At 41.1% G+C, this 16,350-nt stretch overlaps 1 protein-coding gene across 5 annotated transcripts in view; it reads right to left on the bottom strand.

The window, feature by feature from the left end:
• The window catches only part of SUSD4 (sushi domain containing 4), a 227,149-nt gene extending 213,987 nt beyond the window's left edge, over window positions 1–13,162 (bottom strand). For 2 of the 5 annotated variants that reach the window (XM_072647741.1, XM_072647744.1), the window contains exons 1-2: window positions 12,864–13,162; window positions 11,723–11,932 (exon numbers count right to left, since the gene is read on the bottom strand). In XM_072647741.1, coding sequence (XP_072503842.1) covers window positions 11,723–11,897 — 175 coding nt within the window. In that variant the 5' untranslated portion in view covers window positions 11,898–11,932; window positions 12,864–13,162. Of the gene's footprint in view, window positions 1–11,722; window positions 11,933–12,538; window positions 12,565–12,863 lie in introns of those variants that run through there. The other 3 variants (XM_072647743.1, XM_072647745.1, XM_072647742.1) reach the window with 2 other exon arrangements.
• Window positions 13,163–16,350: the final 3,188 nt, after the last annotated feature.

The raw sequence follows: 16,350 nt of genomic DNA, 5'->3' as shown, positions 1-16,350 counted from the left end.
CAGCAATGTTCTTGCTCTCAGGAACTTAACCATCATTGATTCTTTAAACTTGTTTAGTCATACTGACAGAAAAAAGTAAAACAAAAACCACCTATATACAGAGATTTTCATGGGTGAAAGATACAAAGCTGGACCAAGGAAACTCAAAAAATTCGTAGACTTCAAGTTGTAGTAACCTTACAGATCATTTAGTCCAACATATCTTTGTGTTGTTCGTTGTTCTTCATACCTGAAAAGGACCAATGACATCATGATGTTAGGGTCAAGGTACATCGTGTTTGACTGCAGCTGATCAGTCCAGTATAAGCTTAGGAGACTCCACCACAGGTGGGACACCAAGAGTCTATTTGAACATTTGGAATAAAGATGTCTCTAGATTTGAACATCTCATATTTCTTTTGTGTTATTTTGCTTTGCTCATAGAATGTAGTATTTTATTTGAGGTGGGCACGTCATGCTGAGAAGTCCTATGCCACTGTCTCCCATGTCTCACAGTCTACACTAAAGTTCTTCAGAGAGTCCAACACATCTATCCAAATCATGAATACCATAAACACCATCTCTGATGAATAAGTGGCCATCCATCCCCAACTTGTATATCCTGAGAGATGGATAACTCACTACTTACCCCATTCTACTTTAGGAAAGTCTTAATTATTAGGAATTCTTTTCCTCATGTTGAGCCAAAAATCTACTCTGTGATAATACCATTCCCCATTTCCCTAGGGATTAGGGATTAGTTTTCCCTAAAAGGTAATGAAGCTGTCCCTGGAAACTAATCAATGCCTATCTTCTTTGATACAGTTTCCTGGTCACTCAAGGGTATAAAACCTTCCAGCCAGTCAGGGTTTCTCTGATTTGGCAGACTGCTTGAAGCCATGGGAGTCATCATACCCTGCCCTGCCCACCAGAAAAGTTTCCATATGCAGATGATGGGGAGGGGTTGGAGGTAGGGTGATCACTGTTCCCTATCCTTGCTGTTTTAGGGCAAAGTAAACATCCTTTGGTTAACCATTCGAGAATTCAGGCCATTCGTTACTGGGAATATTCCAGCTAGTCAATGTATTTTCTAAAATGTGGTGGGAAGAGCCATATATTATACTCCAGATGTGGTGGTTGGGCCAGTTCTGAATAGTATTGCTACTAGTAATGCAGCCTAAGATTGCATTGATTTTTTTGGCTACCGCATCACATTATTGCCTTGCTATTTAACTTATATGCCATCCAAACCTCTATGTCTTTTCCAGAATTTTCTAACAACCAGACCTTAGATAATAAGATCTGAGGACAGGAAGATGCTTAGAGATCATTGACTATAACCACCACTGTTTACAGATGAAGAAGTTCAATGATTTGAAGTGGAAGAAACCATTAATCAGACCCAGATCTTCTTACTCTATATCTAGTGTTCTTTCTCCTTTATGATGTTTTTGAACCCTAATATAGGTTTTTATTTTCATCTTTGTTAAATTATATCTCTTTAGTTGTAGTTGAGAGTTGGTTTCTGATAATCACAGGATCACGATTATGAGAGTTGGAAAAGACCTCAGTAGCCTCTACCTCAACTCATACCAAAATGGATCCCCACTATAATATGCCCAACAAATACTCATCCAAATTCTAATTGAAGACTTCCAAGATGGAGAATTGTTGTCATTCAGTCTTTTAGTCAAGTCCAACTTTTCATGACAACATGGACAATGAAAACCATGTGGCTTTCTTGGCAAAAATACTGGAGTGATTTGCTATTTTCTTTTCCAGTAAGTTAAGGCAAATAAAAGTTAAGTGATTTGCCCAGGGTCACACAACGAGTGAGCGTCTGGAGCCAGATTTGAACTCAGGTCTTCCTGACTCCAGAGCTAGTGCTCTATCCACTGAGCCACCTCACTGCCTCCTACCATTTAAGATAGCCCATTCTACTTTTTTGGACAGCTCTAATTGTTAGGATGTTTTTCCTAACATTAACTGGCTTCTTTGTAACTTACACCCATTGCTCCTGGTTTTGTTCTTTGAGGTCAAACAAGTCTAAACTCTCTCCCACATGGCAGCCCTACAAATATTTGAAGACAATCATGTTCCTCCTGAACTTTCTCTTCTCTAGACTAAACATGCCCAGAGACTTCAGCATAGCCTCATATGACATGAACTCAAAGTCCTTCACCATCCTAGTTGCCCTGCTCTGTACACTCACTCCAATTAATAATATCCTTCTTAAATCATAGTGATTAACTGAACTGAACATAATATTCCAGATGAGGCCTGACAGACTAATAAATAGCCTCAGAGTCAAGAAGTCTTAGTTTAAGTAATACCTCTAATACATACTGGATGTGGGACTCCAGAGAAGTCTCTCAATTCCCCATACAACTCTCAAAGGCTTTAAGTTGTAGGGCAGCTGAACATGTTCATTGGTAAAAAGAATTTCCTAACTAGGAATTCCTCTTACTAATGAAAGCTCAGATTCCCAACTCCCATGAGGTGAGGGGGAAAAAAGTGGTAGCCCACTATTCCAGTCTGGATCTTTTTGGATCCTGAATCTGTTACCCAGTATTAGCTTCACTCCCAACTTTGTATCATCTAGAAATTTTACAAATATTCTATCTATGCCTTAATATTATCACCATCATCATATTACATAGCGCTTTCAGGTTTACACATCATGAAATGCATAATTTCATTTGAGCTTCACAACAAAACCTCTGAGGTTGGCATCATGTGTATGAAGGCTATGGATAGCTACCAAACCTGTGATTTTGTTGATATAGGAAACTGTCAGATAAGGAAATTCCCTCTACCAAAGCAAGTCAGTACCTGTTCTGCAACTTATAGTCTTAGAGAACTTTGTAGAATACTATGAGGCTAGTTCAACTACAAGAGATAGAAAGAGAAATTCCATTTAAAATGACTGTAGATAATATAAAATACTTGGGAGTTTACCTGTCAAGACAAACCCAAGAACTATATGAACACAACTATAAAATGCTTCTCACACAAATAAAATCAGGTCTAAACAACTGGGAAAATATTAATTGCTGGTGGACAGGCTGAACCACTATGATAAAAATGACAGTTTTACCTAAGTTAATCTATTTATTCAGTGCTATGCCAATTAAACTATCAAAAATCAATTTTATAGAGCTAGAAAAAATAACAACAAAATTCATCTGGAAGAACAAAAGATCCAGGATATCATGGGAATTAATGAAAAAAATGTAAAAGAAGGTGGTCTAAGGTGGTCTAGCCATAATGGATCTCAAATTGTATTATAAAGTGGTAATTATCAAAACAATCTGGTACAGGCTAAGAAACAGAGTGTGGATCAGCAGAAGAGATTAGCTACAAATTACATTATAGTAAATGATCATAGTAATCTAGTATATGATAAACCCAAAGATCCAAAGTTTTGGAACAAAAACTCGTTATTTGACAAAAACTGCTGGGAAAAAGTATGGCATACAGGTATAGATCAACATCTCCTACTGTACACCAAGATAAAGTCAAAATGGATACATAATATACAAATAAAGGGTGTAAGGAGAGCGTGGAATAGTTTATCTGTCACATTTATGGATGAAGGAAGAATTTAGGACCAAAAAAATAGAGAACATTATAAAATGTAAGATAGTTTTGATTATATAAAAATTAAAAAGTGTTTGCACAAACAAAACCAATGCAACCAAAATTATAAGGAAAGCAGAACACTGGAGGGGGGAAATTTTGCAGAAAGTATCTTTGACAAAGACCTTATTTCTCAAATAGAGAACTGAGTCAAATTTATAAAAATACAAGTTATTTCCCAACTGATAAATGGTCAAAGGATGTAAACAGTCAGTTTTCAGACAAAGAAATCAAAGTTATCTATAGTTGTATGAAAAAATACTCTTAAGTCATTATTGACCAGACAGATGCAAATTAAAACAATTCTGAGGTACCCACCTCATATCTATCAGATTGGCTAATATGACAAAAAAGGAAAATCTTGAATGTTAGAGGGAATATGGGAAAACTGGGATACTAATGCATTGTTGGTTTAGTTACAAATTGATCCAACCATTCTGGAAAGTAATTTGGAATTATGCTCAAAGGGCTATAAAACTGCACACCCTTTGATCCAGCAATATTATTGCAAGGTCCATACCCCAATGACACCCCCCAAAAAAGGAAAAGGACCTATTTGTACAAAAAATATTTTGTCCTCTTTTAGGGGTGGCTAAAAATTGGGAATCAAAAGGATGATTATCAGTTGGGGATTAGCTAAACAAGCTGTCGTATATGATTGTAATTGAATATTACTGTGCTATAAGAAATTACAAGAAGGATGATTTCAGAAAAACCTGGAAAGACTTACATGAACTGATGCATAGTGAAGTGAACAGAACCAGGAGAATGTTGTACACAGCAGCAGTAATATTGTTCAGTGAAGAACTGTGAATGAATTAGCTCTTCTCAGCAATACAATGATCCAAGACAATCCCAAAAAACTAATGATGAAGTACACTATTTGCCTCCAGAGAAAGAACTGATATTGATTGAATATAGACTGAAGTATGTTATTTTTCACTTTCTTTCATTTTTTTCCTTTGAGTCTTCTTGTACAAAATGACTAATATGGAAATGTTTTACGTCATTGTATAGTATAACCTAGATTGCTTACTATCTCAGGAAGGGGGGAAAGAGTGGGAGGAAGGGATAGAATTTGGAACTCAAAGCTTTAAATAAAGCTGTTTAAAAATGGGGAAAATATATTAAGAAGAAAAGATGCAGTAAGAGTAAAAAAAAAAAGAATACTATGAGGTTAAATGGTTTGCCCATAGTAAAAGCATTCAGTTATGTGTCAGAAGCTGGAGTTGGCCAGGTGTTACCAGCCCCAAGACAAGCTCTCCCTTCACTATATTGTGTTACTATTATCCCTATTTTGGTTAAGAGACTTTGAATAGTCCATACAGCTAATAAGTGTCAAAGGCTCAGGATTTTAATGTAGATCTTTTGGATTCCATGCTCAGCACTCTATCATCTAAATTACTGATTAAAATGTTAAACACAGAGGACCAAGGATGGATCCTGAGGTGTCCTACTAGAAACACCTCCTTTAGGGCTATATAGATCTAAGTTGTTTGGGTTTTTTTTTCCAGCCTGATGGTTCAACTAGTTCAACATTTGACTCAATAGTATTACTATCCTATCCATGTATCTCTACATGTTCACAATGATAGAATGAGAGACCTTTTCAAAGATCTTCCTGAAATCCAGATATATTATATCTATGGTAGTCTCCTGATCTAGTAATCTATTAAAAGGCCACATCACCTGGCCTACTAGTCGTCTGGTTTACTACCAAAGGGATAGGACCTAGACCTGTGATTTCATTAGTATGGGAAATTTCCCGGTGATAAAAATGCTTCTATTTATGTAAATTGGCACTTTCTCTGCAACTTGTAGTCTCAGAGAACTGCCTAGATCATCGACAGGTTAAGTGACTTGCCCAAGGTCACATAGCCAGTATATGCTGGAGCAGGACTTAAAACCAACTCTTTCTTACCGGTTTCAAAACTGGTTCTCTCCGCACTATGCTATGTTTCATTTCTTTATTGCCACAATTTATTGAACTTGTATGGAACTACTTTCTCTTACTGGGACTGGTCATAAAACCCAAAAGAGATGGAGAACAGACAGGTGGATAACACCACAACCCAAGTATGCTAATGAGCTTTCAGAAATTTCTCCCATTGGCTCTACTTGTGGCCAAGTTCTTTGTTCATCCCCTCTAAGGCAATCTAGGCTACTCCTCCTGAGACTCAGACAAAGACCTGATGACATTCTAGGATATAAAGATCCTAAGGATGCTGGCAGTCATTCCATGCCACCCTGAGAATGACTTACTTTTAGTATGATGTGGCCTCATAAATTCTTAAGTCCTAGCTTAATGGATAGGGTGTTAACTTTAGAATCATGAATACCAGGGCTCAAATGTTGCCTCTGAGACAAGTTAGCTGTGTGACTGTGGCTAAGTTCCTTAAATTCTCCGAGAATCTATTTCCTCATCTCTAAAACAGGGATTAAAAACAAAAAGACTTTGAAGATCTATCTCATAGTGTTATTGTAAAAAAAAAATTGAGAGATAGTACTGTCAAACTCAAATAGAAACAGATCCCTGCAGCCACATACTGACTTCAAAAACAACAACCTGACACGAACTCTGCTGCCCCGTATTTTTATTTATTTTGTTCAACACTACCCAATTACATTTTACTCTGGTTCAAGGTACTCAGAAGTGTTTGCAGCCATCTCTTTGCTGAAGTAATCTGCAAACCTTAAAGCACTACAGTGGCAGCTGGGGGCTCTGTGGACAGAGTGCTAGATTTGGAGTCACTAAGACCTGAGTTCAAATTTAATCTCAAATACTAGGTGTAGGACCCTGGACAAGCCATTTAATCTCCATCTGTCTCAGTTTCCTTATCTGTAAAAATGGAATAATAATAGTACCTAGATTCCAGGATTATTGTGAGGATTAAATGAGAGAATGTATAAATAGCTATGTAAACCTTAAAACAATATATACTGGCTAGTTACTGTCATTATGTCAATGTTGGTTATTATTTTTAAACTAGCTTCTCCTCATTTAACAAGAGAAGACTTGGAGAAACCTCCCCACATATAAACTCAGGTTGATAAAAAAAAAAAAAAAACCTACCCTAAGGTTGTAATCTATCCGCAGAATCTGGGGGTCCTGGGGGAAAATTTCCTTTTTCTTTTTGGTTTGATCATTCTCTCCATTTCTCCCTCTCTGATTCATGCTTGTGCTATAGTATTTGAATTGAGCATCTGCCTATCTTTTCCTAGACAAAGCTATTATATATCTACTATTGTTGAGGGTCTTTTTTTCCTGAGAGAAATCAAAATTGAAAATTTCAGGTTAAGAATAGATTGTCGGTAAAATATGCACTTTTGAGTAATGAGAGAAAGGAAGTCTTGCCTGCTGGGGCCTGGTATACAGTTTTGTGAATTACCTCCAGGTTGAAAACCAGATCAAACTTCGTCAGGTCTGAACCACGACAAGGCATTTACATGCCCTGGACAGAGTCTGAATATTTCTCCCCAGTATTTGAAAACTCCCCTCCCCCAGGTGCATTCTAGCATTCCAGAGGCCTTGAGCCTTTACTATAAGCACATAAAACAAAGCAAATATATATGTGTCATGGAGAGCATAATTTTCTGGCATTAAAAATGTGCATTTCTAAAAGGTACTATTACAAGTATCCCTTGTTGTGCTCCTCCTGGTGTCCTGCACTGTAGGAAACTATCTCCCTTGCCTACCACCAGTCCCAGTTGTGCTTCAGGCTCAGTCTATTTTCCATTTAGATTGAGTTTGGTAACTGAGCAACATGATATCAGGAATACTGGGGTCCCCAAAAATCAAGTTTGCTACTGACTCTTCATAAAAGCTTTGGAATTATTTTTATGACACTGGGACCAATCACAAAATTTCTTCCCTAGGTCTTAATTTCTCAGATATGATGGCTAAGAATGATCTCAACAGGACCCCCCAAATTTTTGGCTTGAAGGAGAATCCAATTATAATGACTATGTTACTACTGATGACATTCTCAGTCTGCATGAGCACAAGACAACAGAGCTGAAACCCTTCCTCCAAAGTGAACAGACCAAAAGGAGTTCTCAAACCAATATGTAAAATGACACACTACTGCATTCTTTTAAAGTTTCTGGATACTCTCTTTTATTACATACCTCAATGGGAAAATCGAGATAAAACAAGTTCCTTACAGATTTCAAAGATGTTTAATATTAGAACTAATGCAACACTCTCTCAATAGTATCTTTAAAACCCTGAAGGGGACTGGGTTCGAAGTCTGGCTCTGCTATTTATTACTTTGGAAGCAAGTTATTCAACTTCTGAGCCTACTTTCCTCATCTGTCAAATAAGCTGACCTCCAAGATCCCTACAAGCTCAGAATCAGACTTTTGAGAGCTGGGAGGACCTTCAGTAATGATCTACAACCCATACACAAACGCATTAGAGCTAAAGAATTACCACAGAAAAAAATCCAACAATTGCATCAAGACCTCAGTTTGAAGAGGAGCTACCTACCATCTCTCCAAACAGCCCATGCTATTTATGGACAGCTCTAATGGTGAGGAAGTTTTTCTCAGCTGGCTTCTTTGTTACTGGCTCCCATTGCTCCCAGTTCTGCCTTTTTGAGGCAAAGAGAAGTCTAATCATTGACAGCATTTCCAACACTTGAAGCTAGCTATCATGCCTTCCACAATGAAACTTCTCTTCTCCAAGATAATCATACCCAAGGACTTCAACACAATCTTTGTATGATGGGGTCTCAAATTCCCACAATTTCTGATTGACTTTCTCTGCATGCTTTCCAGTTTATCAAGGTCCTTCTTAAACTGCAGTCTCCAGAACTAAATTAAATACTCCAGATGAAGTCTCATAATGGCAGCAAACAACAGGATTATCACTTCTAATATTCCAAGAATATTCCTTATTCTTGGAAGCCACTGCCCTTTTAATACAGACCAGAATAGAATTCACTCCAAATTCTATGAAACCAGTCAAATGGATAGTCTGACAATGATACTATATGGGCTCTTTGCCTTTGAGGCTGGTGAAATAGAGAAGAGCACTGGTCTTAGAATCAAGAAGACTCATCTTCATGAGTTCAAATCCATTCTCAGACACTTGCAAGCTTTTGACCCTGCACAAGTCACTTAACCTCACTTACCTCAGTTTCTTAATCTGTAAAAAGAACTGAAGAAAGAAATAGCAAACTATATCTTCTATCTCTGCTAAGAAAACCCCGAATGGGGTTACAAAGAGTCAGACACAACTAAACAATAACTTCTGCCTTTGAATGTTAAAGGTCTCTTTTCTTAAACTTTTCACCTCATTAAGAACATCATCTGAGGACAACTGAAAGACTGTTGGCTAAATTCGTATTAACACACATTAATTATACATTAATTATAAAATTATCTAAAAATCTACATTCATTATAACTCATATTTACATGGGGCTTTTAAAGTGAACAAAGAACTTTTCTTACAACAAGCTTATGAGTTAGGTACTGTCCTCTTTCACCTCAGAGAGATTAAGGGTAGGACTTGTGCATGATCATACAACTAGAAAGTGTCAGAGACAGTATCATAAAGACTCAGTGCTTTAGAGGACCTACAGATAATCTTGTCCTCAATTCACAGAGAGATAAACTGAGTACCAAAAAACTTATTCAGAATTGTAAGTTTAGATTTGAACTCAAGTCTTTTGATCCCAAGTCTAGCACTCCACAGTCTACTATAAGACAGAAATGGACTAGCAAGAAGTGACAGTATGTTTCATTTGGGAGAAAGGAATGGAAGGAGTGAGACTGGGAAAGAAAGAGAAAAGAGAAGATAAACTGATTTTTTAAAAAAGTGAAATGTCCTCTGTCATTCAAAGCCCAGCTCAAACCAACTGTTTTTTACTCACAAAACATTATTAGATACTTGGGCTACAGAGAAGTTCTTCTATCCAAAAGGAATTTTAATTATAGTCTATGACCATGACCTATCCCGATGACCTGCTGTTGTGAAATTTTCACATGGGTCAACATAAGTAGACGGTTCATCCTCATCTAAAGCATTTTTATGAAAACAAAATCTCTTTCACACACACACAAAAAGGTTGCCCTTGACAAAGTTTCTCCATCAAGGATGAAGGAAGGTTGACATTGATATTGATTGGCAATGAAGTAGCAGGGCTTGGAAGGCAATGCAACTTATCTGGTAGTCAAATATAACCAGATATGCATATTCACAGCAAGTTGCTTTACACTCACAGGGGCCATCTATATGTGGCCACTGAACCCAGATGGTTCCAGAGGAGAAAGTGAAGCTGGTGACTTTGCATAGCCCTCCCTCACTCCAGTCCAATTCTCTTGCAAGTCAGGGCATCACCTTTTGGATGTCATGGTCTTCTTCAAGAACGAAGTACAAACAACAACTTTATACTCACAACTCGGGATCTCAAATACGATGTCTGAAATGTTTATTTATCTATGATAATAACTCCATTTATTATTTTTCTCTTCTCCCCCATTTTTTTCTTCCTTTAAGGAAGATAGAATGGGAAGAGTTTTACTGCCACTAATTCTTGTATTCTCAACAATGAACTCTCCTGAGGTTACATGGTTGGAAAGCATTTTTAAAGGTTTGCTTATTGCAATCAAGACTTTTCCTAACCAACAGCAATTTACTAATGTCAACAGAACTTAAGCTAAGAAACGCATCCCCTTTCCCCACTTTAATTTTCCATATCAAAAAGTCTGGAGAGTAAATGTGGGATGGACAGCAAAGAAGGACAAGGTAAGAACCTCAGCGGTTTCTAAAACTCTGACAAGGACTTTTTTCTGTCTTCTACTAATGCAACCAAAAGATGTCCCCTCTTCAAGAACCAAATATCTTAGATTGGAAACATATGAAACTGAGGTTATTAATATAATTTCCACTAATTTCTACCTCACAGAAGAGCCCTTGCCTTATTATATTGTCTATCACTGTAAATTTCTGAGTTTATTTTGTTGAAAAGTATTTTTTTCAAGGTTTGCTTGCTGCAATCAAGACTTTCCCAACCAACAGTAATTTACCAAAAAAAAAAAAATTTACAAAAAACAACAGTTAACAACATAAAAGCTAAAGAGACACATTTCCCCTCCCCCCCCACTCCCTTCCACCTTTACTTTTTCATATCAAAAAGCCTGTAGAGTGCATATGGGATGGACTGCAATGATGGACAAGCTAAGATCCTTAGGTTTCTAAAACTGTAAAAAGGACTTTTTTCTGTCCTCTGCTAATACAACCAAAAGACGTTTCCTCTTCAAGAGCCAAATATGCTTTCGATTACAAATGAAGCTGAGGTTATTAATATAATTTCTACTAATTTCAACCTCTCAGAAAGGCCCTTGACTTGTTATCCCTGCTTTCACTGAAAATCATAAATGAGAAATCACGACAAAGCAGCTTTATTAGACACATCTCTTCAAACACAGCCTTTTCAAACCTGAAGAAACACAAAGCAAAGAAATCCTAACTTTCCTTCCAAGATGTCACATATTTTGAACCTTATTTCCAATTTGCCCCCTCTGAGTAGTCATGATATGACTTGCCTAAATCTTCAGTGATGAAATATTGGAGCTGCCTCAGCCGAAGGCTGCCTCTGGTAACAGAGATCTTCAATCATTCATATAAAGCTACTCAACACTTTCCTTCCTCCCCCAACCCCCAAGGATAGTGAACTAGTAATGGATGTCTGTTGAACTGATTAGGATATTTCGGGGAGGGGGGGAGGTAGGGGTAGGTTTCAGTTTGGTTCTGCAGAAAACCTGAGGTACTGCTGTCGGAAAGCTCCTGTCTCAATGTGGGTGTTCGTATTTGTGTAGTGCACTAAGTAAAAGAAAAGGCATTTTTTTTCAGTAATCAGGACCGTGCGTTTGAAGGAGGATGGTCTCTGGCTTTATGCTGGGGGCTTTCTTTTCTAAGCGTATGAATGTAGATGGGGTATAAAGGAAGGAGAGGGCGCAAGAGGAGGAGAAGGGTCTCTCAGTTCCCCCTGGAGGTTGAAAGTGAGGGCCGGGAGGGCCCCATCGACCCTGCCAGAGACTCTCCTTCTAGCGCCGTCCCGGGTCCCTTCACACTGTCACATGAGAAAGTCACTCACCACCCGTGAGCTGTGCAGGGCCAAAGCACAGCGCTAGCTGAAACCACAAAACCACTGTGAAGAGTCTCGGGGGGAACTGATGCTGGGGCTGCTGCTGCTGCTGGGGCTGCTGCTGCTGGGGCTGCTGCTGCTCTAGAAATGCATCTCCACTGCTCGGGTTCATTCCATGATACATCTTTTATCCACAGAGGGCATCCGGCTTGCAAGAGTCTGTAACAAAAATACCCCGAGCTCGTTCAGGGCACTCTCCTCTCCAGCTCCCGCTAAACCGGAGCGCCCCCTTTCCCAGCTCAGCACCCTGGGTCCTCCCCCTCCGCACTTCATCCTATCTCACCCCCTCTTCCCATTGTGCAATAATGACACTCACTGAGGTCCGAAGAGTGCCAATCTCTGAGATGCCCTTCTAGCGAAAGAGTAATGGAGGTGTGAGAGTGCAGGGATTTAATGCAAATCTGTGTTGCACCCGTCCCTGCAATTCAGCAGTTACGACCATGCCAGGAAAGTGTGAAGCCTCTCAGGGTCTCCTGGCTAACACCATACTTTTTTTTTTCTTCCCCCTTTAGGCCTATACATTTTACTCTTAAGAATACCCCAGGGTGGCACTGGATTCCCGCAGCTAGTTCTCAGTTTATTTCCCTCCGTGGGATCAGAATGTGTCCTACTGCACAGTCTTCAGGAGAAATCCCCCGCGCTGTCACATTCAGCCGGGGGCTGGGGGAAAGGGGGGGTTGGGAAGGGGAAACCAAAACATTGACTCTTTCCCTCCGCACCCTCTTCTCCAGGATGGGGATGCCCTTTTCTGTCTGGAAATCTTACCTGTGTGTTTCATGCATGCAGCCTCCTGCCCCCCTCCTCCTCCTGTTCCTCCTCCTCCTCCTCCTCCTCCTCCTCCTCCTCCTCCTCCTCCTCCTCCTCCTCCTCCTCCTCCTCCTCCTCCTCTTCCTCCTCCCCCCCAAGCTTAACCCGCATCTGTGCACGACCTCTGCTGCTGCGCGAGCGAGGCGAAAGCCGTAGCAGCAGCAGCAGCAGCTCCAACCTTCCTCCCCCCAGCCCCTTCTTTTCCCTCCCCGCTTTCCCCAAGCCCGCACAAGAAGGAATGACAAACACAGCGCGCACCCGAGGCGCTCGCGCTCCCCCATACCTGTGTCCGCGAGCGCGCAGCGGCAGCCACAGAGGAAGATGGACCGGGTCTGGGGCAGAGGGGCGGGGGAGTTGGAACTGGAGGAGGACGGACACGCGCCGTCCTCCTGCCCCCTCTTCCCCTCCCCTCCTCGGGCGCGTGCACACGTACCCACAGACGGAGCTGGTGCTGGTGCTGGTGCTGGTGCTGGAGCTGGAGCTGCAGCGGGGGCGGGAGGGTCGCAGCCCGGGACCAATGGGAAGGCTGCGCGCCTGCACCTGTCCTGTGCACTCGCAGCTTTTCCGCCGCTCCCACACACGTGTGCTGCCTCCACTCCCCCCACCCATCCTCTCCCTCTTCCCCACCCCTGGCTGCGCGCGTGCTTAAGTGCCAGCCGCGGGTGCAGCCGCCGCTACCACTACCTAGCGTACTCTGGTGCCCCCAGTGCACAGCTCTGGAGGGAGGGAGATTTCTTCCTCTACTCCAAACCGCGGTGGTTGGCTTTGCCACATCGAACCCTCTCTCCCAACTGCCCCATGCCCATTCCGTGAAGCCTAGTTGAGACACGGATAACTTCTTTAAATTAAAAGAAGGGAAGACAGAAAAAGATAAGAAAAATGTGCCTACGTCTTTCTCCCTCTGTCTCTGTCATTCAACTAGCCTTAGCAAACAACCAGAAGGAAAATGCACCACTGGGGTAGGGGTGGAGGGCGAAGAAGGGGGAGAGCGTCAGGGGTAGCTCACCTCCCCGGTGGAGAGAGCTTAGATTTGGCAGGGGAGCCAAGAGTCCTTTCCACACTGCTTTCTCTTGACCTAGTGCCGACTTCCTCTTTCCACCAGCAGCTACCCCAGCCAACTACTTTGGACAAGAGAAGGGGAGTACTGAGTTCTGAGTACCGGGAGAAAGTAGTGAGGTGCTCTGGGCCACGAAATGAAGGTCCACCAGGCTTTGCAGCTCTGGAATGGAGGTGGTTTACATGGTAAAGCTTCTGGACTGTGTATCTAGCAGGGCAGAGCAGGACAGAGAAGGGGAGGCTTGGCCTCATCTACTGGCTCTAGATGTCACAGACTTCATGCTCTTTCTTCCCTGCACTCAAAATCAAACCAGGTGGAGACTGCTTGTAGCTTCAATCGGTGCCAATTTTGTCACCTTGACTCACCACATTCACACCATCTTCCCTATGGATGTAGCACCTTCCAGTGGATACTGTGCTCCCTAACTCCAAAGACTATCATTCTGAACTGCCCTCCTGTTTTTCGGCAGGACTAATGAAAGGGAGAGTGGCAATGTGTAGCAGTAGAAAACACCTTTGACGTAGAATCAGGTCTAGGTTCATATTTTTTCTCATATTCTCACAAGCTGTTGGGTCCCTGGGCAAGTCATTTAATCCTCTGAGCCTCAGTTTCCTTATGTGTAAAATGAGGAGTTTGATTTGGGTGGCCTTTACTATCCCTTCCAACACTATCTTCGATCCTAGAAATCTGAGGGCTTTCTTTCCAATCTCTGACCTCAACCAGGACATAGTGAAATATAGTTTGGAGGGAGCTGTAATCTCTTTTGCAGGATAAAGTGCAAGAATTGAGGTGATCATTTCAACAAATATTTATTTAACCTCTGCTCTGACCAAAGCAGAGTGTTAAAAGCTGGGAATACAAAGTTTGCCCTGGGGCAACAGGAGAGAGCTGGAAGTTCTAAGTTACCTTACCTTTTTATCTGTAGAAAATTGTTGAATAAATGAAACCCACTGTCAATGTAACCAAATAATTACTTTGTTTCTATGGAGTGCTTTAAAGTCTCTTGATATTTACAAAATTACAATTTTCCTACTTCAAATCCTGTTTGTCAACCAGTCTGGTTATGGGCTAAGAATAATTTTAAGAACTCTTTCAAAATATTCTACCTTTTTAGAAATTCTACAATGAATAACATAGCCTGCTAATCCTACCAGACTTTTTTCATTACAAAATAGAATTAATATCATTGAATAAAAGAAGGTAAAAATGAAGGCTCACAAAGAACAAATACAACTCCACTATTTCAGAATCTCTTTGGACATGGTTAGGTTTGCATGCATGTAAAAATAAATGAAAACGCATTTAGTAAGGGCTTATTATGTGCCACGCAACTGGGCTCAACCTTAAGGATACAAATAGAAAAGGCAGACAGCCTCTGCTTTCAAAGAGTTTTTATACTAATTGGAGGAGGAAACTCTCCTAGGAACGTTCTGCAGCAAGTCAGAGGGCAACATCTAGAGGTCTGGAGAACAGAGAAGCAGGACAAATAGTAAAATCTGTGGTCTGTAAGGTACTGTGGTAGGGCAGAGGATAAGACTCAGTGATCCATCATCTTACTAGAAGCTTTGTCATTGGAATCCCTGTTCATCCAGGTAGTTTGGATAGAGTTTCTTCCTTTTGGGAGAGGGACTAAGGGGAGGGTCAGCATCAGGAAGGCAGGGGGCACAGGATGTGGCATCTAGCTAGAAGGGGAAAAGAAAGAGGCATTTGCAGAAAATTAGGGGTGAGAGCACCTGCTCCTGCTGGGTCCTCTGGTTACTAAGACCTATACAAGTGATTGACAAATTCAAACTCTCATTTGACCCAACTCTTTCTTCATCTTGTGGCCTGAGTGTTGGTTTTTCTTCCCTGGTCTCCTATTTCTTGTTCCCTAATACTTATACTTAAACTGATTCTGCTGTCCTAGACTGTATCATTAAGAGCCACCCTCACATATCAATACAACTCCCTGAATAATGTAGAGGATGTTGATCTTGTGATTCTGGGTTCAAATCCCACCTGTGTAAACCTGGTCCAGTCATTTCACTGCTCTGTGCCTCTGTTTCTTCATCTGTAAAATGAGGGAGTTTGATTCAAGTAGCTTCTAAGGTCTCTTCCATGATTCTTTGATTCTTGGTGATCTCTAAAATGAAACACTAGTGGTTCATAATCTGTAAAAAGAAAGAACATCACTGTCACTCAATTTCTGGAAAAGTACTTCACTAAGAGGGGGCAGCCAAAATGGTGGAGAAAAGACAGCAGCTTACCTGAGCTCTCCCAAAACCACTCTGAATACCTTTAAATAATTCCATAAAACAATTCCTGAAGTAGAAGAACCCACAAGAGGACAGGGTGAAATAATTTTCCAGCCAAAGACAACTTAGAAAGTCAGCAAGAAAGATCTGTCACATCTGGGTGAGAGTGTAGCACAGTCCAGTGCAGGCCTCAGCAGCCTGCCTCAGCCCCAGAAAAGGGGGAGCAGGGCTTGGAAGTCACTGAATCAGCAGTGGCAGTAGCAAGTCAAACAGCTGATCAGAAGGAGATTGCAGAGGTCTCTTTGCTGACACTGGGGGCAGGACTCTGTTGCTTTGCCCATTCTTAGATCTGGGTTGAAGTCCTGGGTCTCAGTTCTAGAGCATGGAGGAACACTAGCACACCAGAGCTTGTGGCGGCAGTGGACCAGAGACCTTTTTCACAGTTACAAGGTAGCAGAAAAGAGTGGGACCAGAGCACA

The sequence above is a fragment of the Notamacropus eugenii genome, chromosome 2 (assembly GCF_028372415.1).
Source record: "Notamacropus eugenii isolate mMacEug1 chromosome 2, mMacEug1.pri_v2, whole genome shotgun sequence".
Classification (NCBI taxonomy): Eukaryota; Metazoa; Chordata; class Mammalia; order Diprotodontia; family Macropodidae; genus Notamacropus; species Notamacropus eugenii.
This window is presented reverse-complemented; position numbering and strand designations above follow the sequence as displayed.